The sequence below is a fragment of the Phalaenopsis equestris genome, unplaced genomic scaffold (assembly GCF_001263595.1).
Source record: "Phalaenopsis equestris unplaced genomic scaffold, ASM126359v1 Scaffold211846, whole genome shotgun sequence".
Classification (NCBI taxonomy): Eukaryota; Viridiplantae; Streptophyta; class Magnoliopsida; order Asparagales; family Orchidaceae; genus Phalaenopsis; species Phalaenopsis equestris.
In genome coordinates, this window is record NW_018230821.1 from 486,128 (window position 1) to 513,464 (window position 27,337).

At 34.9% G+C, this 27,337-nt stretch overlaps 1 protein-coding gene across 1 annotated transcript; it reads left to right on the forward strand.

The window, feature by feature from the left end:
- The first annotated feature begins 35 nt into the window (after positions 1-35).
- Positions 36-13,126, forward strand: LOC110036857. The gene is made up of 3 exons (XM_020741409.1): positions 36-107; positions 204-374; positions 12,596-13,126. The coding sequence occupies exons 1-3, from the start codon at positions 42-44 to the stop codon at positions 13,046-13,048; spliced, it is 690 nt and encodes a 229-aa protein (XP_020597068.1). The 5' UTR covers positions 36-41; the 3' UTR covers positions 13,049-13,126.
- The last annotated feature ends 14,211 nt before the right edge of the window (positions 13,127-27,337 follow it).

Below are 27,337 nucleotides of genomic sequence, written 5' to 3' on the forward strand. Positions count from 1 at the left end.
CTGTCGTGGTGGTCCGCCTCACGAGCCACGGCAGAGGGACCATGTTTTCCGGCAGCCACGAGCGTTGGGCCGCCATCACAATCCAAACTTTTTTTAGAGGATATTTGGTGATTCTCAATAATTAGTTATTTCAAATGTCTTAACTTTCTGTTTTTTCCTTTTCTTAATGCAATTCTTTTCCTCTGGTTTGAAATGCATTGTAGGCGAGGAAAGCTCTTCGGGCCATGAAAGCTCTGGTAAAACTGCAGGCTCTCGTTCGCGGTTATCTCGTTCGGAAGAGAGCAGAGTTGGTGAGCCAGAGTGGCCGACGTGTCGTAAGACTCCATTCCAATGCTCGTCGTTCTCGCAAATTACAACTCCAGTCTCGAATTCAGGTGAAACTTATTATTCTTTACATACTTTAATATATCTCCCTCAACAAGAAATGACTTGAGATAAATTGAAAGGAAAAAAAAAAGAAGATTTACTTTATATATCTACTTTTGTGGTCTATGAGTACTTATTTAATATCTTTATAGATTTTTCTTAACAGAGCCTACATTCTTGGCTGGAACATTAATCATTTTATTAATCGATATTTATCACAAATATTAGCGCATTATTGTAGTTAAATATTTAGCAATTGGGTTAAAAATATTTCCCGCTCTCTTTGTATTTTTTTTCAAAGTTTTAATTTGAGCAGTACAAAACGTTTCTTTTTCAAATTCTCTTCAATTTTGGCTTTGTTTTGTGACTCCTAAAATCCTGAGCTAATAAATAAGGTTTTGTCCACGTAAGAAAGGGAAACAGTAAATTTCGTTATTCACGTACGAACAAAAAATCCGGAATTATAGTGCAGCATTATTCTGATGAATTTATTAAAGCTTTGGGATGTAAATCTTTAATATGGGAGGAAATCAATTTTTATCTGTACGGTTGGTTTGGGTTGATATTTAATTTAAAGCGTATCTCATGAATATTTTCTTTATTTCAGTCCTTTTTTTTCCTTATCAGTCTTTAGTTATATGAAATTTTTTATATGCGCTTGCTAAAATACCAATAAAAACATGTACATCCCCCACTAAAAGGGAAAATTATTCTGTCCAACGACCGCATGTGCTCTACATGCGGTAGCGAATGAAAAGGGTACGCGTGTAACGGTGGGCCCTCAGTGAAGATAAATAAGCAGAATAATAAATTGAAGGCGTGACCCGGTTTGAGCCCCGCCCAATAATCGGAAAAACATATATTTGGATCTATCGAATCTCGCCAAATAGAAAAAAAGAATATTGGTGCTTTTTTCCGGTTTATGAATATAGATTTTTTTTATTTTTTCGTCTCTATTCGTATTCGAGAGCTAGGGCAGGGTCTGTTAAATGGATTTCTCTGTCAATCAAGAAATGTTGATGAAATTTCAAAGCGATTGCGAGAATGATGCTAAGCAGCTTGGATTATTAGCTGCGACCGGAAGCATTCTGTAGGTAATATAATATCTTTGTTCAGGGTGGTGCTATTAATGACTTCCAAATGATATATTGTTTGCATGGGACGTCCAAATTGATAAGTCTGGTAGTTTATTGAATTTCTTTTGAAGTGATGGGATATCCAAACTTGATTACGATTGCTTTGGGGATGTCATAATATTTGACACAAGTTATAAATTAAATAAATACAATTTATGTTCTGCTCCTATTGTCGGTGTGAACTACCACTGGCAGAACGTTCTATTTGGAGTTAACTTTTTGTCAGATGAAACAGTTGAATCATTCAAGTGACTATTCAAATCATTTATCCGGATTATGGACAACAAACACCCGATGACAATATTCACTGATCAGGATCAAGCAAAGGCCAGAGCCATTTAAGAGTGTCTTTCGCACATAAGACATAGATTATGCCAATGACATATTTACAAGAAATTGTCTTCAAAACTACATTTGTGGTGTAAGCACCAAGAAATTCAATAAGTTTTTTTATAAATGCATGGCTAGGTGTAACTCCGAGGAGGAGTTTGAAGAAACTTGACATATAATGATTGGGTTAGGAAATCTATATGAGAATGCTTGGTTGAATAGTTTATATAATATCAGACATAAGTGGTCAACAGCTTTCAATAAGGAAATATTTGAAATGGGAATCTTTTCAACACAAAGAAGTGAGTCGACGAATAACATTTGTCATAATGCCTCTAAGCAACAAGCACCCGCACTGAGAGTTTCTTGGGTCTTGAAAATGTCATGAAAGCTTGGAGAAGGAATGAGAAGGATAAAGATTTTAAATCTGAACAGTATGCAATTGTCCCCGCTGTAAAAAATAGTCCTGTGTTGAGGCAAAGTGCTTTAGTTTATAGGATGAAGTTATATTAAATATTTGAAGTAGAGTTGTTACATGATTTGTGTGGACTTGCTGTGAAGTGCTCAGCCACCGCAGATTTAGAATTTTATGTTAGAAACTTAGATAATGAGCACACAGTCAGACCGTAAATTGTTAAGGTCGATAAAGGTAGTTCTGAAATTACATGCAGTTGTAAAAATTTAAAATGATAGGTATATTATGTGCTCACACTCTAAGAGTGTTTAACCATGAGAATATAAAAAAGATCCCTGAAAAATATATTTTAGTGCGGTGGTCGGTTCATGCAAAGAGGGATATATATATAACAATTATGGTTATAAACATTTGAATGATTTGCAAACTTCTGCAACTTGTTCGAGTGGACTCATATATCGAACACACGTTCATAAATTTGCATACCGAATTAGCATATTAACTCAAGGTAATGAACTTGCTGAAAAAAATGTGCTGTAAACATTAAAGAAACTAACACTCGAATCTGAAGCCATATTGAATGGGAGAGACCATCAGGAAATGCCAATGTCAAAGAAGAAAAAGACACCGAATAAACTACACAATTTGAAGGACCCAACAAAGATGCGGCCAAAAGGCGTTTATAATGCTGGGTTAAAAGGCTTTTGGGAGAAGAATAACCGATCAAAAAGTAAGATTGAAAAATCAATATAGTGTTAGTTAGGTTACATTCTTCTATTATTTTGGATGTACACTGCGTTACAACTTACTAACATGACACATTGTTTAACAGGAAATGATAAAGATGTTGATTCAAGTCAAGAAACATTTCACCCATCAAACCCAAACCAATTTTCAATGTCGGATCAGTATAGTCAGGTACATAACTTAAAGTTCGAAACTTTTTATGCTGTGCGATCTAATTCCGAATTGACATATGTATTTATATTGATATGTGATTGTTTGAAATCAGGAATTGTCTGCATCACTGCCCACAGACACAAACACGAGCTTATTGATGGACCTAGATGATGGCGTGTGAAATATCAAGTAATTGAAACGATATATTGTTTGTAATTGTAGAATTAATGTATTTTTGCATAGTATAATATCTTTTGTAATTGTAGAATTAAGTTTGTGTTGAATATTACTAAAATATTCCCGGAGTATTACCGCAATACAACCAAAATACAGCGCTAGCGTAGGAATATATCTTGGTTTGATTAGAATATTCATTTCTTGTATTCACCACTCCGCGGTTGTATCTGGTTTGTTCCGAGGATATATATGTAACATGACTACTATATAACATCTACCAATGATTAAATAACATTTGAATAAGATCCGTGGGATTTCAAATATTTTGAGAATTTTTCTTAATTTTTTTCTTTAGTTTGTGTTGAATATTACCAAAATATTCTTGGAGTATTACCGCAATACAATCAAAATATATTCCAGCGCTGGCGGAGGAATATATCTTGGTTTGATTGAAATATTCTTTTGGTATATTCACCACTCTGCGGTCGTATCTGCTTTGTTCTGAGGATATATATGTAACACGACTACTATATAAAATCTATCAATGATTAAATAACATTTGAATAAGATCCGTGGGATTTCAAATATTTTGAGAATTTTTCTTAATTTTTTTTTAGTTTGTCTTGAATATTACCAAAATATTCCTGAAGTTTTACCGCAATACAACCAAAATATATTCTAACGCTGGCGGAGGAATATATCTTGGTTTGATTGGAATATTCTTTTGGTATGTTCACCACTCCGCGGTCGTATCTCGCTTGTTCCGAGGATATATTTCTAACACGACTATTATATAACATCTACCAATAATTAAATAACATTTGAATAGGATCCGTGGGATTTTAAATATTTTGAGAATTTTTCTTAACTTTTTCTTTAGTTTGTGTTGAATATTATCAAAATATTCCCGAAGTATTACCACAATACAATCAAAATATATATCAGTGCTCGCGGAGGAATATATCTTGGTTTGATTGGAATATTCCTTTGTTGTATTCACCATTCCGCGGTCGTATCTGGCCGCGGTCGTATCTAGCTTGTTCCGAGTATTACCAAAATATTCCCGAAGTATTACAGCAATACAACCAAAATATATACAACCAAAATATCTTGGCTGACGGAGGAATATATATCGGTTTGATTGGAATATTCCTTTGTTGTACTCACACTCCGCGGTCGTATCTGGTTTGTTCCGAGTATTACCAAAATATTCTCGAAGTATTACTGCAATACAACCAAAATATTGTGGTTTGATTACCGAACTATATATACAACTGAAGTATTACCGCAATACAACCAAAATATTGTTGTTTGATTAAAATATTTTCCACAAAATACTATTAAGTTACCTTTGTAATACATCGATATTACCAAAACAATACAAAAATACAACCACAATTATAACATTATCACTATAATTTAAATAATACCATAATATTACCACAATAATACAAGAATACGACTATAACACAAACAAATATTGCAATTAAATATTATCGCATTTCTGCCTGTCATCCCAAACAAATATTACAAATATTGAAAATAAAACATATATTAACAATGAAATAAGTCTACTGATTACGGTGTTGTACCCACAAATAAATATCTTGGGCAAGCTCTGCCCTAAATTTTGGCATTTCTGCTTGTCATCCCATATCTTCACTTCAATAATGTCTATAGCTTTGTACTAATTTTTGCATAAATTTATAGACAAACATCCCATAATCAACACTGTTGGTTTGTACGGGAACACCTCTAACCAGCGAAACTTTCCATTTCCCGGGTTTAGCCTTAAAAGAACCTTCAACATCATGGGCAAAATGTTTGATCTACACAGTTAATTAATGATCAGTGAATGGAAAAAACTGGTGAAAATTGCAGAAATAATAGCTTTAACGATTGGGAGTAACTTACAACGTCGTTGCACACGACTTTGTGCATCTGGTTGGGTAATGAATCATACATTTTCTACTTCCCCTCACCCAAATCAACAACCAACAAAATCCAGTGTTGGTTATTCAGAACAGGAATCATAATGACATTAGCTTTTAGAACTGCTTCTTTAGTGATATGACCCACAAATGATGTGGGGTTAGGGGTTACCCATTGTGGGGTTACCCATTTTATGATAAGCCTGCATAATAAAACAATGTGTTAACACATTCATATTGTTGTTGAAATTCTTAATATAATTAAAAATGATTGTTTAAATAATTAGATGCGGTCTTACCCAGTATAGTGGCGATATATAAATGTAAGACCTAAAAAGGGATGAGTTTGCATTCCTCTTATTTCTCAAAATCATCGCTTGAGCGTCGACATAGTCATTTGCAATCATGTCATTGCACAATAACTCTATCATTGCCCGGCGATCTATAAAAATATCTTTCATGTGCAACATAATATCACTCCTACATAATAGTACAAATTCCAAATATAATTGTTTTCATTCACTTAATCACAAAAGAAGTTCATTATAAAAGACACAGATTTACTTATTGATGTATTTTGACATGACTTGATCGATCACCGTCTGCGTTTCAGCTGTACCATAGATCTGTCAGGATAGTCGATCTGGGAGACAACTGGAAGAGGCTACAAAAAAAAAACTTATGTCACATCTGAAATACACAGGTAATTTAGATGATATAAGACAATGTATAAAAAATAAATTCCAAATAACACATTAACAACATCTGGCTGATCTCATAAAGTTGTTAGTGCTATGACAGCTGATCATTCTACTTCTTCATCTTCAACTCTATGTTATTCCTCTACATTGGGGTTCGCATGTACATCAGGAAATACAATTATTTGAAGGCTCATCTCTGCTATAGGGTCTATTATTGGTTCTTCAGTAATTTGTTATTCTTCTACTATGGGAGTGGTATGTACAACAGCATCTTTCTCGGGTATCATCAGCTCATCGACTTCACCTGTTATTTTTCTTCTCTTCAGTTTGAAGGCAGTGAAAGGTGAACTCACTGTCTTCTTTCTTCTGCTCTGTCTGCCCTTAACCCTCTGTATTAAGCTGATAACGGACTGTTCAACTTTATCTCCTTCAATAGGGGTTCCTTCTTCCACAAAAGCCGACGGTTGGATTCCCTCTTCTCCCATAGAAGCTGAATGTTGGGTAACATCAATTTTCTGTTGGGCTCCCACTTCTCTTTCACTATAAACAAAATCATGAGGACTCCACCCATGAGGGGAGGCCCATGAGGGGAGGCATGAGGGGAGGCTGGCTGAGGATCATCTACTCCGATCTCTTCGCCTTTATTAGTTGGAATATTTTCAGATTTATCAAACTTATGTTGTAGCATCGACATTTTGCCCCTGCAAACTCGACACCTCAACAATTATTGTATTCAAGGTTTCTTGAAATTTAGTGAACCATTTCTCTTGGCCTTTAAGCAGCTCGACTATTGATTTCATGCTTTTATTGATCGTGGTATACAGTGGCTCGGGGGCGATGTCCCCTGAATCAACTGGCCCCATATCAAATGATACAAGTGCCTCTGGTCTGCCTTGGACTTGCGTCGCCGGAACTGGACCAGGTAATCCTTCATCTGGATTGGATAACAGACTGATCTCATCCTCTCTCAGATCCAAAAATTTATCATGAACCTGCGAGTAATTTCACAAAAGAAACGCTTTGATCATTAGTAGTTTCAAAATAACATAATAATTTAATTGGAAATTAAAAATATATGTAACTTGCCTAATCAGAAATTAGCATCTTAAAAGCTATATCAAGTTAGGATGAGCTCAAGCTTACAGTTGTTGGCCACCTCAACTGGCCACCTCAACATTTGAGGTCTAGCTTCAGGATTGACAGGAGTAACCAAAGAAGCGTGCTCATAAAACAGAGCTGTGTGAAAGAAAAAGGCATATTCAGCTTTACACAAAGAAATAAATAGCATTTGACTTTAATACGATGTACTTACCGTTAGCAAAAAAAGAAAACCATTTATATATCCCAGAGGCCGGTTCCGCAGAGGCCGGGTCCGCCTTATTGTGATGGCTACCGCATTTATTTGCTTAATAAGATATTCACATAGTGCAGTGGGCTAATTAAATGAAGCAAATGTATGTACATTCTCTCTAAAGATGTAACGTCCTTTGGATACACTGAAATTACTAGACGGAAAAAAATAAATATGATAACAAATAGTTTATATACAATTGATTAAAAGGGGCAGAAGACTCCCTAGTTCCAAAGTTCAACAGATCAACCTTCATTTGACGGGCATCAACGCCACAGGATGAAACTTTCTTCCACTTTGGAACTTCTCCTCTATTTGGCATATCAATCAAATGGGTAACTTCATCAGGATTTATCCTCAGATCTTTTCCTCCCATTCTGAAATCTATTTTATCATGTATCCAACATTACAATATTTGAAGTGTGACCTCATTGTCTTGAGGATAAGGTGAAAGTGCAAAGAACTGATCAACATTCAAGGTTTTGAGCTCATTACTCATCTCGTCAGATACAACAGGCCTGACCTTATCAAGCGCATCTCTAACTACAGATGATCGGCATCTAAAACTCATGGACCTTGGGTTCGCAAACCTACATCAAACAGAATAATACAAAAAATATAAGGGGTTATGTAGAAATATTTAATTTCGGGAATACTATGATAATATTTAAGCAATAATATGTGATCTCGTATAGTATTATTTAGGTTATATTATAGTATTACTTACGTTGTATTATGACATTGTAGTATTTATATTATATTCTGGTTGTATTTTCGTTGTATTTTTTGGTACTAAACTAGTGTTATTTTGTATTCAGGTTTAGGTTATATTTAGGTTATATTATAGAAGTTTTTCTATTGTATTCATATATTAATATTATCAAGGTTATATTCTGGTAGTTTTTCCAATGTATTCTGCTATTATTATAGTATTATTTCTATAATACTTAGGTAATATTTAATATATTGTTAAGTAGTGATTGGTTTGGTATTATAATTAAATAACAGGTTTTATTGTGGTTTAATGTTAGTTTTTTTAAGGCAATATTGTGTGCACTTGTGTACAACTCAAAAACAGTAAAATACAACACATATATTACTCTGACTGATTTGTTACTCAAGTACAACTAAAATATTACGCAAATGGTCTTCTCAATGAAAATAGAACCACCAAAATAAAAATTACCTAGATGAACCCTCTTGGATTTCCTTCTTCTTTCGCTCTTTCGCTTCCTTTTTCTTGCGTTTCTGGGTCTCCATTATCGATTCCTCTTCGGTTTCTATTCTCAATGTATTCTCAAGGACTCTTCCATCTCCGTTTTCACTGGGCTCTCTCCAGTTTCCAACAGTAACTCTAAAACCCTAAGTTTTTCTGATTCAAAAACCCTAAAAGATGGAATGAAGATCGAATGAAGGTGCTCCGTACTCTTCTCGCTCGGGCGACGTTTGGTTTTCCGATCAGGCGCGCTGTTTAACTTTTTCATGTTTCGGGCCAGATTAGGGCCGGGTCGCGCCGTAAGAATGTCTTAATTTAATTTTTTAAGTTGTGGGGGTCGCAGTTTTGCGTGTCATCTTTCCATTGGACACGCAGGTGTCCGCACAGAATAAGAGTTCCACTAAAAGAGTGGAAAAATTATAACGTTAGCATACTATACTCTATCCTCTATAATTATAGAGATCATTTTATGATTAAGAGATAACCAAAAAGGGCGTGAAAGGTCAACACGATTAATAAGACTTATTATTGTCCACTCATCTCTATCTCCCCCTGACTTACACTTTATTCATTGGGGCATTCATGAAAAAGTAAAAAATTAACATCTTTAAAGGCATGGTGAGTGTGGATTATGCCATAGAAAAGAAGAGGAGCAGCCCACAAAGAAGAAAGAAAGGCACCAACAACATAGAGTGAACCAGAGAGTTTGCAAACCAATAGATCTTGGGTTTGAAGGATCAAATGCTGGATTCCATCCGAGATGCACTCACTGAAGGAAGAGAGCAGCGCCATAGAGGGAAAAGTTCGACGCCAATGGTTGAAGAGGCCCCCAAGTCTTGGGAAGAAAAGGCAAATCTTTGTTCTTTGATAGTGTTGGGTCTGCACCAATTAACCAAAATCGATTCAAGCATACTAAGCCACCCTGATATCTTGAGAATGTATTTTTTTGGTAAATCTCTTAGGTTGAGCCCATAGAAATGTTCAAATCCTGGCACTAGAGTTCTACATGGGTGAAACCGATCTGACTGACCACATAGTGTCATTTAACTTTACTGTGTGTATGCTGAGTATTATCGAGGTGTTGAAATGTAATCTCTTCTTTACTATGCTAAGGAAGTCAAGCCTTATGGGGTTAATTGCAACAACACCAAGATTGATCACTTCGTTTATTGACTTCTACTGTATTTTGTGGCACATTTTTCTAATATCCAAAAGCCTCTAAATAATTCACATCCTGAAACCCTTTTCCCCATTGAGAGACCTATGTAAATTCCTCCTTATCGTAGATTATTATTCTAAGTGGATTAAAGCTAAGACACTTGCTCGAATCAGTGTAAAAAGTCATTCAAAACTTTATCTGAATGGTAAAGATATGTCGATAAGGGCTACGACTTGTAATTGTCATAGACACTGGAGCACAATTTGCTGACTAGGGGATGAAAGATTTTTTTTAAGGCCTAGAGATCAGTCTGAAGTTTAAATCTATGCATCATCCTCTAATCGATGGGCAGGCTGAAGCATAAAACAAGATCAATCTAAATCTGTTGTGGAAGAAGATTGAAGGAGCCAAGGGAGATTTTTCTTCAAAATTGACATCTGTCTAATTTCATCAAGCTTATAGATTATTTTATTCAACAAATTGTTATTAATATTACCATTTTTAGGATATTGTAGGCCTTATTCTCTCCCATATAATGCTTGTTTAGATAACTCTAAGTGTAATTTTAAAATACCCATGAATTGGGGCAAGCGTAAAAAGAGGCATTTGAATCTACTATCCAAGATGCATTATTCATTAGTGATAAGACCAATGAGTCATTTTGGATTTTACTAGTGGAGACATTAACAGAGAGAATCATTTCATGTCCTCCTCCACCAACATTCATTACTGTCTTTGAAATACAATTTTTTTTCACACTTTTAATATTCTCCTCTAACATTTGTTTTGCCTGAATCATTTTTTTAGATTTCTTCCTCTATTTTCTACATTTAATGCAGAACCTAAAGATTCATCATTGGCTGACTTCCTGAGAACCTCTTCATTTAGCACCAAGCCTACGATGCCTTTTGAGTTCAACTTTTTATTCTCATAAGAGTTACTCACCGTCATAACTAAATCATCATAATTATCTGATAATGAAGACAATATCAATAGTTCTTTGTCCTCATCATCAAACTTGATCCTTACAGAACACTGGCTTGTTACAATGTTGAAATTGTACAGATATTCTGTCACAAAACTTCCTTACACCATCTTCATGTTGAATGTCCTTTTCATCCGAAAAACCCTACTCCAATCAAAAGAATTTTCTTACATCTTTCTTAGTGCCAACATGAGATCCACCATAATTTTCTCATTCACTATATTGAATGTAGCATATGAGGAAAGTGATAAACGAATCAAAACTTAGGCTTTTGATACGACTCTTTTTATTCCTCTGGAGTCATAGACCCAGGCTTCTTGGTGAGTCCTTGTATTGGCAAATATAATTATTTTCTTATATAAAAAAGCATCCACTTGAATATTATAGAATGCTAAGTTTGACCCATTAAATTTCTCCACTTTGTCTCTTGCTTCATCACTCATTTCTCCCGCTCAAATCAAACACTTATCTCGGATACCACTTTTTTTGGTATGATTAATGGTAATATTCTGTTCGTTCTATTATAACTTTGATCCAAATAGAAATCAAAACTACACCGTGAAATAGGGTCACAATATCTCAAGAAATGAGGAACAAAAAGTTCGAACGAAAGCACATTAAAATATTTATAGAAAAAAGCACTTGAATATTTACTGCGAAAAAAACTCGAAAACAGGAAAAAAATCACAGAGCCACACCACTAAGAAAATTCTACTATGACATTCAGTATAGTATAGAGAACTCAATCATATGTCCTTTCTATAAGCAATAGAACATAAAAGACTTCACTTCAAATCCTTCCTATCGATTCTACAAAAGAAACACATGTCGAAACTCTCCTCTTTGACCTTTCTTCATATCATTAAAACCTTGTCCGAGAATTACACACGTAGAGATAAATTCCATCATCGCCCAAAATCACAAATATAAGAAAATTGAATTGAGGAATTCTAACTGGCGCACCTACACCACCCCTTGGCACAATTATGTGCTATGTAACCAGTTACCTAGATGTTCCAAGTAGGACACAGCGCTACTGCAGACACGGTAGTGAGCGCGCCGCACCCTTAGTCTCCAGGTGCGGGTGCGCCACCCAGTCACGGGTATGCTGCCCTGGAAACCTCGAGTTCCTTTCAATGAAATCTCCCATTGCCGTGTGATCTTGGCTATTGTGGGTGCTTCAAGCTCCACACAACTACAAAACCATTAAATTCACGTATTTGTACCTATATCAAATTCGTAACTATGAAATTGCTTAAAATTTAACATAATAATAATAATAATAATAACAATAATATTAGTAGTAATAATAATATATTATTGGAAATTTGACATAAGAAAGAAAATAATCTGTTGGCATGCTGTGAAATTTGATAATTGAGTGAGAATTTAAAATTTAGGGATGGAAGAATATTAGTTTTAGATATCGTCAATATTTGAGGGTGATGTATGTAAAATGCTTTGATTTTATTACAGTAATTTTGAAAAACTTTTTTTAATGATATTCTTGTTTATTAGGATATAATTTATAGTTAGCTATTGAATTTAAACGAAAAAACCCATTTTTTTTTATCATTGATGACTTGTACAACATGTTTTGCTTACCAATTTGAACGATTTTAACTCACATTAAATTTTAATTTAACTTATGGAATGAATTTTCATTAAGATATACAGTCATATTCTGTCTTAGGATGTGTTTGCTTCTTTACATGCCCTTGATTTTATGTCCTACCATCAGTACAACTAACCAATTTGACAGCATAACTAAATTTCATTAAATTCAGGAATAATATATGTTACATAAAGTGTGCTTCTATTCGCTGGCAATTATTTTACTTCCATGTACTTCTCCTTTTCTCATCCAACAAATCAATTTAAACAAGAAGCCTTGATGCTGAAAAAAACGGAATTCCTTTGTACAGCAGGAGTGCTTCGATGATAGCATAATCCAAAAAACGGATCCTCCCTCCCTTCGAAGGTTTCCATTAAGAAACGACTGCTCGAGCAGCAGCCATAAGGCTTTCCAATATTACTCTGGCGAGAAATGCCGGTGCTGCTCTACCGCATCACAATGCACTCTACGCCTCCTCAGCTCTTCCGTTACGGCGCCAGCGACTCCGGCGAAGCTTGGACCTGAAGCTTTCTCTCGGAAACATGGCTCCCCAAATTATATGTCAAACACACAGTCGTTTGTTGGCAAGCTGAGATCGCAGAGTGCCCCACGTCAGCGAGCCGAGGTGGTGGCGAGGACTGCCATGAATGACATTTTGGAGGCGGGGATTGTTCCCGTGAGAAGGTCTTGCTCGCAGATTCCGGATGCCGTAAGGTTTAGAAGTGCGGTGGTGAAGAAGCTTGTGGAGAGGTCCAGGGAGATCTAAGTGGTGAAGCGTGATGGGCCATGGCTTCGGGTTGTTTTATTTTTCGTTGTAGTTTCTTGAGTACTTAGTGAGCTTATGTGGGACCTGTATAGATTTTGCTTTCGTTGTTCTATGCTGTTTATATAAAATAAAATTATAATTATTCTAAATTAAATAGATAATTTGATTAATAGATATAGTATGCATGATATTACAAATATGCTTGTGTACATGTATAGTCATACTTCTTATGGCGTTTTTTTACATACATCAAACTATGAAATCACTGCTAAAAAGTATGGATTAAAGCAGCTTTTTTTAGAAGGGCGAAGTATGAGAAAAAGAGCTTAAATTTTGCAAGAGAAGAGGGAGATTTTTATTACTAAAAGAAGGTTTGAGTATTTTTTGGCTTGTTTGATAATATCATGGTAATGTCTATTTATAGGCATGAGAAATTAAATCTTGAAACTTCTAAGCTCTTATATTTCTTTCTAATTTAAAAATATAGTGTATTGATCTCATTTAGTAGAAATATCATAGAATTTTCTACTTAAGGCTAGATAAAATATCCTAGAATATTAGGAGCAAACATCAATCATATCACTCATCAATGTGAATTTCAATTGCTTCAATCATATTGCGTAACAATTCAATTTTTTTTCTCTTGGAAGTGCCTTTGTGAATATATCTGCTAATTGTTCTTTTCACAAACAGTGCTTGCGTTTAATTTCTTGATTGGTTGTATCCATTCTAATCAAATGATGCTTGATACCAGTATCTTTAATTCTACCATGTAATATTGTCGACACGATTTTGGGTTGTGGAGTTGCCCGTAAGAAGTTGTCGGTCACTAAAATTGAAATCCCGTCGCCCGCTCTGGAAGGATGTTTTAATTTACATATATATAGTTTAGAAAAATATAAAATCAAACTGACCCCATATTTTTCATAGTTTAAATGAAAGAGCGATGTACCTCAAATCCTGTATCTATCCCGAAGAATAAACACAAGACTTGAGGATGAGGCTCGATCAAATAAACTAAGAAATATATGACATCCGTTTGGTCTGTGAAACCGCTTTATTTGTCGACAAATTTCCTTATTTAATATGAAGAATTAAATAAAGTTTATATTAAGCTGGGTTCGGACAAGCTTCCTATAAGGGCAAGCCCCTATAGTTAATTACATCTTAAATGACTGAAATCACCTAAGAAGACTCTCGATAAAAATCAGGAAATATTATCTTCAAGGAGTTCAAAAGGATAGGACTTTTCAATGAAATCAGACAAAGAGGTGTAAAAGGGGATTGATTCAAATTTGGAACATTTTATTGTAGAGTCCAAAGAAGGAAGAACTAGGGGATGTCATGGATCCAGAGGAGAACCTCGGTGACTTCCCAAGCTATCCTAATGTTTGGCTTCAGTTTTTTAGTGGAAATATTTAGGTGTTTCATCCTGCCAATTTTATTTGTTAGGGCTTACATTGGTGTGAAACAATCACACAAATAGTTTGAAAGATGTGAGAATTTAGGTCGTAACGAACGGCAACCTCAGAATCCTAAGACGAGTTAGGGCTTATATTGTATAGCAGGGCTATACAAAGGCCTAAATATAAGGTGAGGATTTACGTTGTATAAACAAGCAACCTCGAAGTCCTATGACTTTGTTGTTTAACTCTAAGGAAGGAAGATTGGTTTAGTTGGGGAAGACATGTTCTGTTGTTGAAGATGGTCGTGATGCCCACCATGTTTGCTCCAAGCTCCTTGTCGTAGCTAGTTTAAGTTTTCTAGTGTGTCAAGTTATAATGTCAAATCAGATGACCCTATGGTTGTATTTTCTTAAATTTTATGGGAGATGTTAAAGTTGATTAGAGTGACACCGATTAGGATCCTACGATTCCCTCGCTCCGACACCACTATTTTCTATTGGATTCACTTAGTCTAAATGAATTTACTAAACTCAACTTAGAAAACGCTCGTTAGCAACCGTAGGTTACCTCCTTCGAGGGATTCCCGATCATCCGATAGAGACGTCTTAATTTAGTTAAAGTTGTAGTTTTTGTGATGTTTGTGATTGTGATGTTTGTTATTTTAATGATGTTTGTGATTAAATTTTGAGTTGTTTTATATTTTGAATTTTGTGGAGGTAATTTTTTATCTTGGTTGATTTTAATTTGATTTTTGGTTTTGGGTTTTGGTTTTGTGGTTATCCTAGTAGTTTTAGTTTTCATGCAGGGTGACATTGTTGTTTAGCATGCAAGTTTGTGTTAATATCAAAAGTATATTATGAAAGTAAAAGAAAGACGACACTGTAAACTATAAAAAACATACTTGACGAGTCTTCTCGTTCCACCACCTAAACTCAAAATGCATGTTAGGGAATTATGAAACAACAAAGTAACGTTTTGGCGACCTACCTAACCCTAGCTCATATATTGGTGGGTCCTTATTAATTTGATTAAGGATGATTTTTGTTAAGCAAACATATTAAGTTTAGAAGACCTCTGAGGTATCCAACAAATCTAGAGAAAGAAGCAGGTCTGTGCTACTCCCTCAACCCCTGGTGAAAAGTCTCGAACTCTTTTAAACTTATTATGTTACTTAATAACCCATCCTGTAAATAGCTTTAATGCACAGTGAACATTGATGTTTCAATTATCCCTAAGAATATGGTAATTATCACTTGTAATTCAATTTGAGAATTATGTGGGTGAAGACCCTTAATGGGGTAAGTTAGTGTTATTAAGGCACTTAGATTAAGGGACTTAGCCAACCTTTTGATTCGGGCTTGTAGTGTTTTAAAGGTGTTCAATTTTCAATTATGTTAACTTTTCTAATCCTCATTTAAACAAAATTTAATTTAGCCTAGGTCACTACTAAGCCCTTTAGACTTTAGTGAATGTCTTAGTCATTTTTTAAGGAGATTGAATTCTCAGTTATGAAAATTTATTTTTGAAAGTCATTTGAACATCTCTTATGTGATGAAACTGTTCTAGAGTTATGATATTTTGTAGAAAACAATAGGAAATTGATTTTTCTATTTATGGTAAAAATGAGTTGAATATTTGAGAAGCTAAGATTCTTAGAATTATACTTAATGAAAAATGAGTCTGTATTGAAACCATTTCAAACTAATACTTACACTTTTAGAAAGTGAGGGAAAGTTTTGATTTCTGAATTTTAGAAAGAGGATAGTGAAATTCAAAACTATTAAAGGCCTATCCAAATATAGTAACCCTCACATTAAAAAAAGAGAAAAAATAAGAAAAGAAGGGGAATTGAAAAAGATCTTGAAAGAAAATAAAAGAAGGATAAAAAGGAAAAAAAAGAAAAAAAAAAGAGAAATAAAAAGTGAGGAGAAGCTTGTGGAGAAGCCTAATAAAAAATTGGTTTTACTTATATTTTTTTAAATGAAAAAACTTGTCGTAGCTAGTTTAAGTTTTCTAGTGTGTCAAGTTATAATGTCAAATCAGATGACCCTATGGTTGTATTTTCTTAAATTTTATGGGAGATGTTAAAGTTGATATTCTTTGAATCTTTAGTTTGACAAGTTTCAATAATTGTTGAAGTAAATAGAAAATCAGGATTCCTAAATTGAGTATGAGATATTCTTACACTCTAGTCCTAGGTTGATTTTCAAGAATTTCTCCTAAGTTACACAATAACATTTCTAAGACAAAATCATAGGAAGCTCTACTAAAACCCACTATCTCAAAGAAAAAATTTAGTTTTTAAAGTTATAGTGTTACTTGAGGACAAGTAACGTTTATGTTTGGGAGAATTTGACATGCCTAAAAATTATCTATTTTTGTATATACATTTTAGGCATATTTTTATTGATATTTCACATTAGAGAAGGTAATTTGCTTTTTTTCAGTTTCAGGTACAAGAAATGGAGTTTGGAGAAAATGTAGGAAAAATGGTGTAATTTAGAGTCAAAACTAGCAAGGAATGAAATTCTAACCTTGCATATTTCGATAAGTCTTTCTATGCTTAATCTTCTTTACATTTATCACATTCTTTTTTAATAAAATCACACTTTTAATAAAGGTTACTTTCATGCTTATTTTGCAGGTTTAACAATTAGAAATCCAAGCTTAAAAATTGTGAAGTTGCCTGCAGGGTGGGGCTTAGGCACCCAAACTCGCTCCTAGGCACCATATGTCAGAGAATACGACGCCTAGGCACCCAAAATTGGCGCCTAGGTGATAGAAGTGGTTAAGGGGCCAATTTTTTTACGATTTTGGGCTATTCTAGGATGTTCTGAAAGATTCTAAACAACTTGCATGCCCCATGGAATAATTCAATGAATCGAGACATTTGGAAAAGATTTTGGATGAAGTGGTGTTTCTCGTGAAGTGAAGTGGTGCGTCTCTTAGAGTGAAGAGGTGTGTTTCTTATAATGAAGAGGGTTTTTATGTCTCTTTAAAAAGAGGGGCTTGTTACTTCTGATTAGGAGTCTAGGAGGGGATTTTAGGAGAGATTTGGAGGGGAGCTTGCTGTGCCTCTTCAAGGTGGCATGTATGTGTGTGTGTATGTAAAAGGAGATGTCTCTTGTGGAGTCTTGGTGGCTTTTGGAATGTTGAAAGAAGTGTAAGGTTTCTATTTGCTTTGCAAGGAGGGCACGAATCTTTCGTAAAGATAAGTCTTGGACTCTATTTTGTATTTTCTTTGAATTACTGCAATAAAGTTGTGTTTTTTTCAATGACATTTGCTATGAAGAATCCATGTGTTTTCCCCATACTTAGTGAGTAGTTTTTCGTTACTCTTTTTTCTTGTGACGAGAATTAATTATGTGTAGGATCAAAATGGTTTGAAGATTTCTTTTATTTCAAAATTGTGATGGTATTCACTTGGACTTCATTTACATTGCAATTTAGCTCATAATTTATCTCTATGCAGTCAAAAAATAGAGCATTTTTTCTGACGTCTATCTAGGCCGTCAGTTATTCCATCGATTTTTGTGTTCTTTCTTGTTAATTATTTCTTAATTAATATGAAACTAATTATATGTTTTTTTCATATTTTCTCTCGCTATACATGCCATTCATTCTATTTGGGATACTATTAAGAGCAAGTACAATGCTCCGTACCTACCATGAAAAGGGATCATGATAGAAATTCATGATAGATGGCTCATGTAATTTGAGGTATATATCGAACCCAATAATTTTATGTTATGTATACATGTTTATAAGTCTATTATTTTTAATTTTATTTTGTAGAGATAGTTCTTCTGGCACCCTTAGCATGAGGCCCACATTAGCGCAACAAGAGCGACCATATTTGTGACATGTTCGGTGAGATATGGAAGAAGCTTTAGTGCCCAATATTACTCTATGAAGATGTGTTTTTCTCATTGTTGGGGCTCTGGTATTCTCCAGATTATCAGAAAAAGAGTCGGTGGGCAAAACTAAATTGAGGCTCTAACTTTGGAGACATTCAAGCCTCCAAGCAAACAAGTGTGGCGCTCCCACATACGAACTACTAAAGGTGGCTGGTAAGAGTTAAATTTTGTTTAAATCTTATTGATACATACTAACTATTTCATTGCATTGAAATATTATAAAGTTAGGATGGGAGACCATTTATGCCAAATTGCACGTGAGTACCCATAAGAGGCCCTTAAACCAGACTTTGGTGGACAACAAATCCCAGACGACTCGGGTAAGTAAAAAACATTTATTAGTATACATTTGAAATAATTTTCATTTTATTTTCCCTCTAACTTTTATTAACTGTTTTTTTTTTGTATGAGAGCTTCAAAAAGTTAAATGAGAGTTGAGTTCAAGAGACAGACAGACTTACAATCTTAGGTTGTGACCTGTCCAACTATGAGGTGTAGAGGGAGATTGTCGGTTGCAAAAAGAATGGATAGGTCTATGGTTAAGATCTCAGGCACGGGCTTACAACACTCATCCATCCTCTAGCACATTCAAAGTACCCACTTTTGTTGACCAGAAGGATAAGGTTTGTATGAAGGTTACCGCATTAATCATTGTTGACATTGAGACAAGATTTGATGCCCAACTCGCCTAGCTGAGGTCTGAGACAGAGGCAGAAGTGAAATTATAATTAGATTAATTCTGGCTCCAGGAAGACTATAGAGGAAAGCTTACAATAATTAAGGATGTCGAGGAAGAGGTTAAGGAGGGCACCTAGAAGGATTCATATATTTTTCTTATTTTTATTTATTATTTGAGACATGTCAAGTGATCAACTTTTTTTTGCTTACAATTATCGTAATTGCTTGGCGTTTCCTTTATTTCTATGCTTAATTTTCGTGTTTATTAATGTGGTTTAAGTCTAATAACTATTTAGATTTTTGAATTTCAGTGTATAATATATAATTTGATTACTATGTGTTACGATTGTAGGTGTAAAAATTTCAAGGAAAAGAAAAATGATTGTTCTTTTATGATACAAATTTCTAATTGTTTTCCGATGGCTTCCTGCAAGGTTGTCAAAGTCTCTAAAGAACCAAATTCATGGGTTATTGTGTCGACGGTGAACCGACAATTTTACAATAGACTGTCAAAGAAGAAATAACCTGTTCAACAGACTAAAAACCTACAAAAAAAACTAGAGCAACAAAATATTTTTTATCATTCTCCAACTTTTTCGACAAGCACGACCATCGGAGTATCTTTGACGGCACGCCGATGGACAATCAATGACCACGCATCTGATAAGATCCCATGTTTATATTTCCAAAGTTGACCAACACATTGCCAAAGGTTTTGATTTCAGCATACAGCAACGGGTTCTACTCGTCAGAATTTTGTAAGATGAACTATGTTGTCGAAAAACGGTTTTTTTTAAATTACCGATAAGCGATTTAACTACACCGTTACAAATCGTGGATAAGCCATCAGAGTTACATTTATTAACCAACGGCCTTCTAATAAATACTGATGGAAATTGACTGTTCGACATTACTTGAATTCGTTTTGTGTGGCTGCACGAACGATCGGATGGAAAAAACGTGGGCGATTATGGGCTCGTGAAGCAGGGTCCAATAGGGTGTAGTCAAATGGAAATAAAATAAGTTGAAGCTATTAGTGGAAGCCGAGAGAAAAGAATGCGGCCGTGTGTGCTAGAGACTAGACGCAACGATGAGAGAAAATTTATGTTTTGGTAATTGGATCAACTTAAATTAACACAATAAGCAAAGGCAACCTTTAAATTGCTACAAGCCATTGCTGCCGTTACCTATGATTTTTACTAGCATTCTCTGTTCAAATAAATCCATAGGGCATGTTGTTTCCACTTTTTTTTTTGTTTTTTGGATGGTATTATGTGGAGGAGTCGGACATCCAAACTCTATGTAAAACATAAACTTATACAAGTGTACAAATTTATTATATATAAATTTCTGATGCATTTCATTTTTCTGGCATTTGCCGCACCCACTACATGGCATTAGACTACAAAAAATACAAATGACCAAAAGCACTATAATCTACGAAATTGAATAAACACGTGTTTATGTACCTAAAAGGAGACGCAGATAAATTTGCTATTAATGGAGTTAGTCCTAATTAAGAGGCGTAACGAATACATTTTAAATCTTAAATCATAGAAAACATAAAAGGATTAAAGAAAATTTCCCTAAGAAATTGAAAGACATCCAAAGCCAAAGAAGCCGAAGAAATTATCCTCATAATCTTCCAGAACAGACCAAAACTGAATCTTCTCTCCATCATGTTGTAGCAATAAGTAGCAACCCTAGCGATCTCACCTTGCTCAGTTTTCACTAGGCGCTAATTCTAGTTGAAAGAAGAAAACATTTGCTCGCAGGTGCCAAAGGTGAAACCGGTAAGACAATGAAAATACCACCGAGGTTACATGAGATAACCCTCACATAATGTATGATTATTTCATGACTTAGACATATGCTATAATTTAACTTAAAAATCAAGGTTTTTGAATCTATACCTTACAGTGCGCCCACATGAATCTTGCCATTGTTTCTTTGAAAAACACCCGCTTCATGTGATCAGCCGTCGAATCTTTAATCTAACGAGTGAACTAAAAAAAAAGTGGAGTCGGAGACTAATATTAGAAGTTATATAGGCATGCAATGAATAGCTTTAATTTAGTACACATGTTCTAGTTTTTAAACAGTGTACGCCATGACAGCTTGAAAGTAAGGAACTAGTTGGTCTCATTTATTGGTTCGAAGCTTTAAAGGTTTATATGGCAGTCTAAGATCTCGAGTGAAGGACTTTATAAAACTACTTTGAAGCGTCGACGTACGTGCGCTCATGTCTTCTTTGCATTCAATGCGGACATTATTCAGAATTGTTCATCCAAATCTCTCTCCTTTTTCTTACCTTCCAACCAAAGATTGTAAATTATTAAACATATATAGCTCATAGTTCGCTAATTTGCATATTATTCTGTTATAATTTTATGTGTTAAAACTTACTAGATTTGCATGGTTAATTTTTAAAACAATATTGACTTCTAAAGATTAACGGTAGAAACTGGTGCAAAAGGAAATCATGATTTGTCCACTGCCCTTTTTATTCTTGATTTAGGATCCCTTTCATACAGAATAAAACTGGATGCTGTCGTCAAAATGATAGAACAGAAAAATTTTCTTTTCATCTATTTATTAATTTTTGGCTTGCTCGAAGGTTGATGAAGGCGAAAGTTTACTGCAGATGGGCCACACAAGGCAGCTGACAGCTGTGTATTGCAGAATCATTAAATGTCCATACATATGAATAGCACACTAAATATTTTTTCCATTAAGAGGCTTGGCAATACGGGTTGTTAAAAATTGAATGAAAAGTTATCCAAATTTTGGTAATTGGATTCAAATGGATATCTGGTTTGGTTGTCAGCTCCACTTACCACCCAAAATTGATTTTGAATCAATTTAATTTTAACTGAACTCAAATATGTTTCAGGCCAAATTAAAATGTCACTCTGAATACCACATTCAATTATTTATTTTGTTAACTTGTATTAGAAAGCAGCAATCAGGCTTCTTACGGGGAGACCGAATCAAACGGCCTCTTGCAAAATATGTGTTGAAGAATCAATCCAAGCAAGTCGAAAAGAGCTGCCAGTCAGCCATGAGTTAGAAGTTTAAGTCGACCGAATTGAAATGGTCGAACAAATAAATAGATGAACAACTCGCTAGCCAAGGATATAGGGAAGCAATGATCCGATGAGAAATGATGCAACCAATTTAACGGTTGTCTTCATATTTGGTGCAACTGGCTGATACAAAGAATTTCATTGTCATTATTGATATTTCACAAAATAACTCCTATTTATTATAAGTATTGAAACAATAATTTTCAAAAAGGACTTTTTTTTCTTAAAAGAAGGAAATATTACTTGTTGAATCTAAATCTTTCCAAGAGACTTACCTAGGGAATAAAGCACTGGGAGATGAGGGAGAGAGTATGTGAGAGAGGGAGGGAGCATTAGCACAGTAAATAACAGTAAAATTGTGTAACTTTTATTTATGAAATGAAACCCACTTTATCAGAATGGGTGTTTGTACGTTTACAGTTTGTAACCCTATAGTACGTAAGTACGGCGAGGTATCTTAGTTCAAACAATAATATTCCCACGGGACCCATGACTGTGGCGAAGCAGTTGTCAGTCGGGAAGCTATCTTGCCAAGCGGCTGTCTAAAGCGGTAGCTGTTTGACAGATGACAAGTGAGACAGGCTGCTACCTGTTGTCAGCCAGGTAGCTATCTTGCCGAGCAGCTGTCTGACAGGGCGGCTATTTGACAGATGACTAGTTAGACCGACTGCCACTAAGTTGGAAGGCGACGGGTTCATCGAACAGACCTGATTATGTGAATTCTTCAGAAGTGATCCACCACTTCTCTGTCCGAGATGTACTGTCTTCCTGCTATGTAGGATGGGCTGACCGGGCGTGCAGCTTTGGGTTGTCCTAGGTAGGTCTTGCGGGGCTACGTGACCTCTTCTGCCATCCATTGGATCTCATTGTGATTTATGCTGACACATTATTGATGTACATATTAAAGTTCCTTAATGCTCTTGCTCCTTGATTGCAACAGCTACGATAAGGATAAGAGAATCTAAATTCTGAAACAAGCTTTGGAATTCATGACTATTTAATGCACAATAATTAATTATTTCTCGATTTCCACACCAAAGTCATTATAAATGTGGCGCAGATACTTATCTTTTGAGCTTTCTTTCAAATTCACTTTGCATAACCTTGACAGTACTGAAAGTTTCTGAATTCATTTAGCGAGGAGGCTCAAGCTTTGGTAGTCTTGGTCATGAAGAAGAAGGTGAAACCTAGTTCCAAGATTGAAAGCCCTGGAAAGTGTGGTATCTGAGGCGAGGGTTCCTGACCCTATGGTAGAGTTAGGATCTTCCAACTTGGATAACAACTATTTTGCGAAGGTTTATAGTGTCAGAGTGCGACTGTCCAGTGAAAAAGTGTCACGTGGTCGGGGGTATTGTTTTGAACGACAACAAGGTTGGCCAAAACGTGCCTCCTCTAAACCTTCCAGAGTTGATGAAGGGGCAAAGCCAGGACACTGATTTTGACCTTCTACCTCCAGATGTTCAAGCGGCAGATAAGCAAAGAGTTGCCTCTGATCCCTCAGTGGTGAGTACCTCCAAGCCTGACTTTCAACATTTATCGACGTAATGTTTCTGATTGTTTCTCAATATTTTTAAGTTCCATGGTAAAACACTTACTGGTAACTTCAAACTCGACTGATAATCCGATAACAAAAAATTACCGATGCATAACCGAAAAGTTAATATCATAGTTTTTCTTAGAAATCTCTAGTAGTCAATTTTCGTCGCTTCATAGAATTGACGGTTATTTCCTTGGTAATAGCAATAGCTTACACGACGAAAATTTGTTTCAACCATTAGTTTTTAGATGCAGGTAAATCACATTTATGTTTCACTTATGCGTCAGTTTTTATAACTAACAGATTAACTGTCAAGAAATTGTCACACCTGTGATGTATTTAAGCCATCATTTAGGTGTCGCTAACACGTTGATAAAAAAGTCCATCAGTTTGCCATCGATTCTTCTTAAAAATATGTTAAAATTGGTAACTAAATTGACAGTAAGCCAAAAGAAACCTATAGAATTAGAAAATAAAATAGATTACGCATTTAATATTTAAATTACCATACTTGTTATCACAACATTTAATAAACCATTCTATGCATTTAACACAATAAAATAGCAATTGAAAGGAAGTTATTCAATCAAATAACAGAATAAATAAAATATGTTTACTCTAAATATATATATCACTATTGACAAAAAAATATGCCCCTAATCATCCTCCTTTTATCTCCTCATCCTCATCCCCATCATCCTCATTCACTTCCTCCTATTTCAATACTGCTGCCACCTTGTCACACTCCCTTATCTGCTGTCGTAAGGAATCTAACTTGACTTTCAGCTTAGCCTCCATGTTGGCCTCGAGCTCCAACATCATCAGGGTGAAAAAGGTCTCTATCTTGTGAGAGAATGCAACAACATGCCTAGAGATCCCCTCATATTGTGTGGCAAGAATAATTGTAGTGGTTGAGGGGTGAGCATCACAGAAAAACCCATGTGACCTGAGCCGCATACTCAAACCTTATTCCCTCTAGCAGCCTCCCTCCACAAGTCCTACTCAAAAAGATCATGCTTGTGGATCGTAATACCTTCCAATGCCTGAGATCAACTTTCCTTCAACTATTGGAATATCTCCTAAAAAAAAGTAGTTACATTCAGTTAGATCTAGCTTGTATTAATATAAAAAAGGTATAACTCGTGAATTATTTGGTCGCACAGGATCTGTCGTCAATCCAAGACTAGTTAGACCACCTTATATGGGTGCGCTCATATATAACGATGGTGTACAACTATCTTATAATTTCCACAACCTATCCATATAGTGAAATAGTTAGAATATGTTATTGAACTATAGAAAATTTTAAAGAAGGAATGAAATCATACTGGTCTTCTCATGTATTTTGTTTGTGGGAGTGCCCCACTAGTGTGCTTGGAGGGCCTCATGCCTCTAATGTCTGACCGCCTATTCTGTTTTGCTTGTTCCCTCTTCTTCTAGTTGTCCGAGGAATCCCAAGCCCTAAGTATTAAGGCAAAAACATCTTATTCGAGCCTGAAGAACGAGTTTGTGTTTGAAGTACTTGCTTTGTATATATCCTCTTTAATTTTAGTCCTCGACAATAACACCAAAAACTTGATCCCCTTTATGTGTTGATAATATAATTTTATGTTTTTGTAACGGCTACTCCTAGTGACATTGGTACTAAATTTTAAAATTATTGATTTTAAAGCTTCACAAGGATTGAAGCTCAAGTGCACATATCATTCAAATAGTATAAGATTTTCTTTTAAAACTTCAGTATTGATCCCACAAGGAAGGTGAAAACTCTTTTTATGATTTAATAAAATTTTACTTAAACTCCCAAATATTATCTAGAAAATAAGGTCGCAAGTTCATTTGTAAAAAGAAGTAACTGATACCTCTTAATTCAAATTCAAAACTTAAAGAAAATGCTAAGTGTTTCTAAATTAACTGGATGTAGAATAGTTCAAATTATATGAAAGTTTTTCCTTCTTGCAATGAGATCATAATTAGTGTGGGAATCAAACGTTTGAAGTTTAAAAATAGTATTGTGAAAAATAAAAGCATACCTTTTCCTTACCCTCTTCTGAGTGCATAAAGAACATTGGCTAACAAAGAGTTAAGTCCTCAAATCCTTGGTTATGTTGGATAACTTCTAGCCTGTCACTTCTCGATTACCAACCATGCCCTCTATTTAGGATTAACCTAACCTTAATTTCCAACTTTAGATCATATTGGTTAAAGATCTAGCCTATCAACCTAGAATCACCAATTTACACCCATCAAAACTTATCTCCTATCTATTTACACAAACCTATGGGCTACCTTATCACCCACTAGATTAATGTGATTCAAATTAGTTAAGGAATACATGACACTCCCCAGTCAATATGGGTTCACAACAAGTATTAATGTACCAATTGACTAGATTGAAAATGTAAATTAAGTGCAAAGTAATGAATCATCGCAAGTATGGAATAAGAGAAATCTTTAACCATTCTAATCCTCCAAATGATTCTTTCTTATTGCAAGGAGAAAGATAAAGAAACTACTAAAACTTCCTGGGGTTAACACAACAAAGCATAATTTATATTGAAATTCAAGTTTACACAATAAAGTAGAACTCAAACAAAAATAAAAAGTACTTATCTTAGACTTCTCCCCAAGAAAATCTTCTGAAGTTCCTTTGAAGTAATCACCTAACTCTCCTTAAAATTTCACTCCAAGAAAAATGCACACGCACACAAACACCACTACGACTACTCACAAACTCCAAGACTTCAAGACTCCAAGAATCAAAGACTCTCCACGCAATGAAGCCTCCTTTTTCGACTTCTCTTGACTCCTTTTTTGATAAATCTTGAAATCCCCAAGAGTCACTTTAGATGCCCCATCGAAACTCATCCAAATTCAATGCAAAACAATCAAAATTATTTTGGCCCTAATATGGCGCCAAGGCGCCAATATTCTAGAAGCCCAATATAACTGTTTGACACCTTGACACCTAACCCCGATGCCATGAAGCCTGGCTCTTTATTTTCACAAACGAGTTTGGCGCCTAGACGCCAGTTCACTTTGTGCTCCTTTGCACCATTTGGCCCCAATTTGTTCCATTTTCACTTTTTTTCTCCAAAACTCTATCTTTGTACCTGTAATGAAAAACAAGAAAAATATCTTCCACTAAAGTGCAATATTATTAAAAATAAACATAAAATGTATATATAAATGTAGCCTATTTTTAGGCATGTCAATTCCCCTAAACTTAAATGTTGTCCTCAAGTAACTCTTCTATGTTATAAAATAAATGCTTTAAATTATGGCAGTGGGTTTCATTAAAGATTCCTATAGTTTTGCCCCATAAATCTGATAATGATACTTTAGAAAAAAATTTGAATAACTTGGGTTAGAACTAGTGTATAAGTTTATCTAGTAATTAAGTTAGAAATTCTGGTTTTCTGTTTATTTTAAAAATATTTGTAATTTGTCACACTTAGGAATCCTAGAAGAGTTAAAGGATAGAATTATATGAGAACTCCATTAATAAATATATGACTAATACTTTGAGAATTGATAATAAGCACAGATATGTAATTAAGTTTCTTCCCTTAAGATGATTAAAGTGAAGCCAATTTTCAAATAGGCATTATCAGTCGTCTTATTTTTGGGAAGAAGATAGTTAATTTAATATATATATATATATA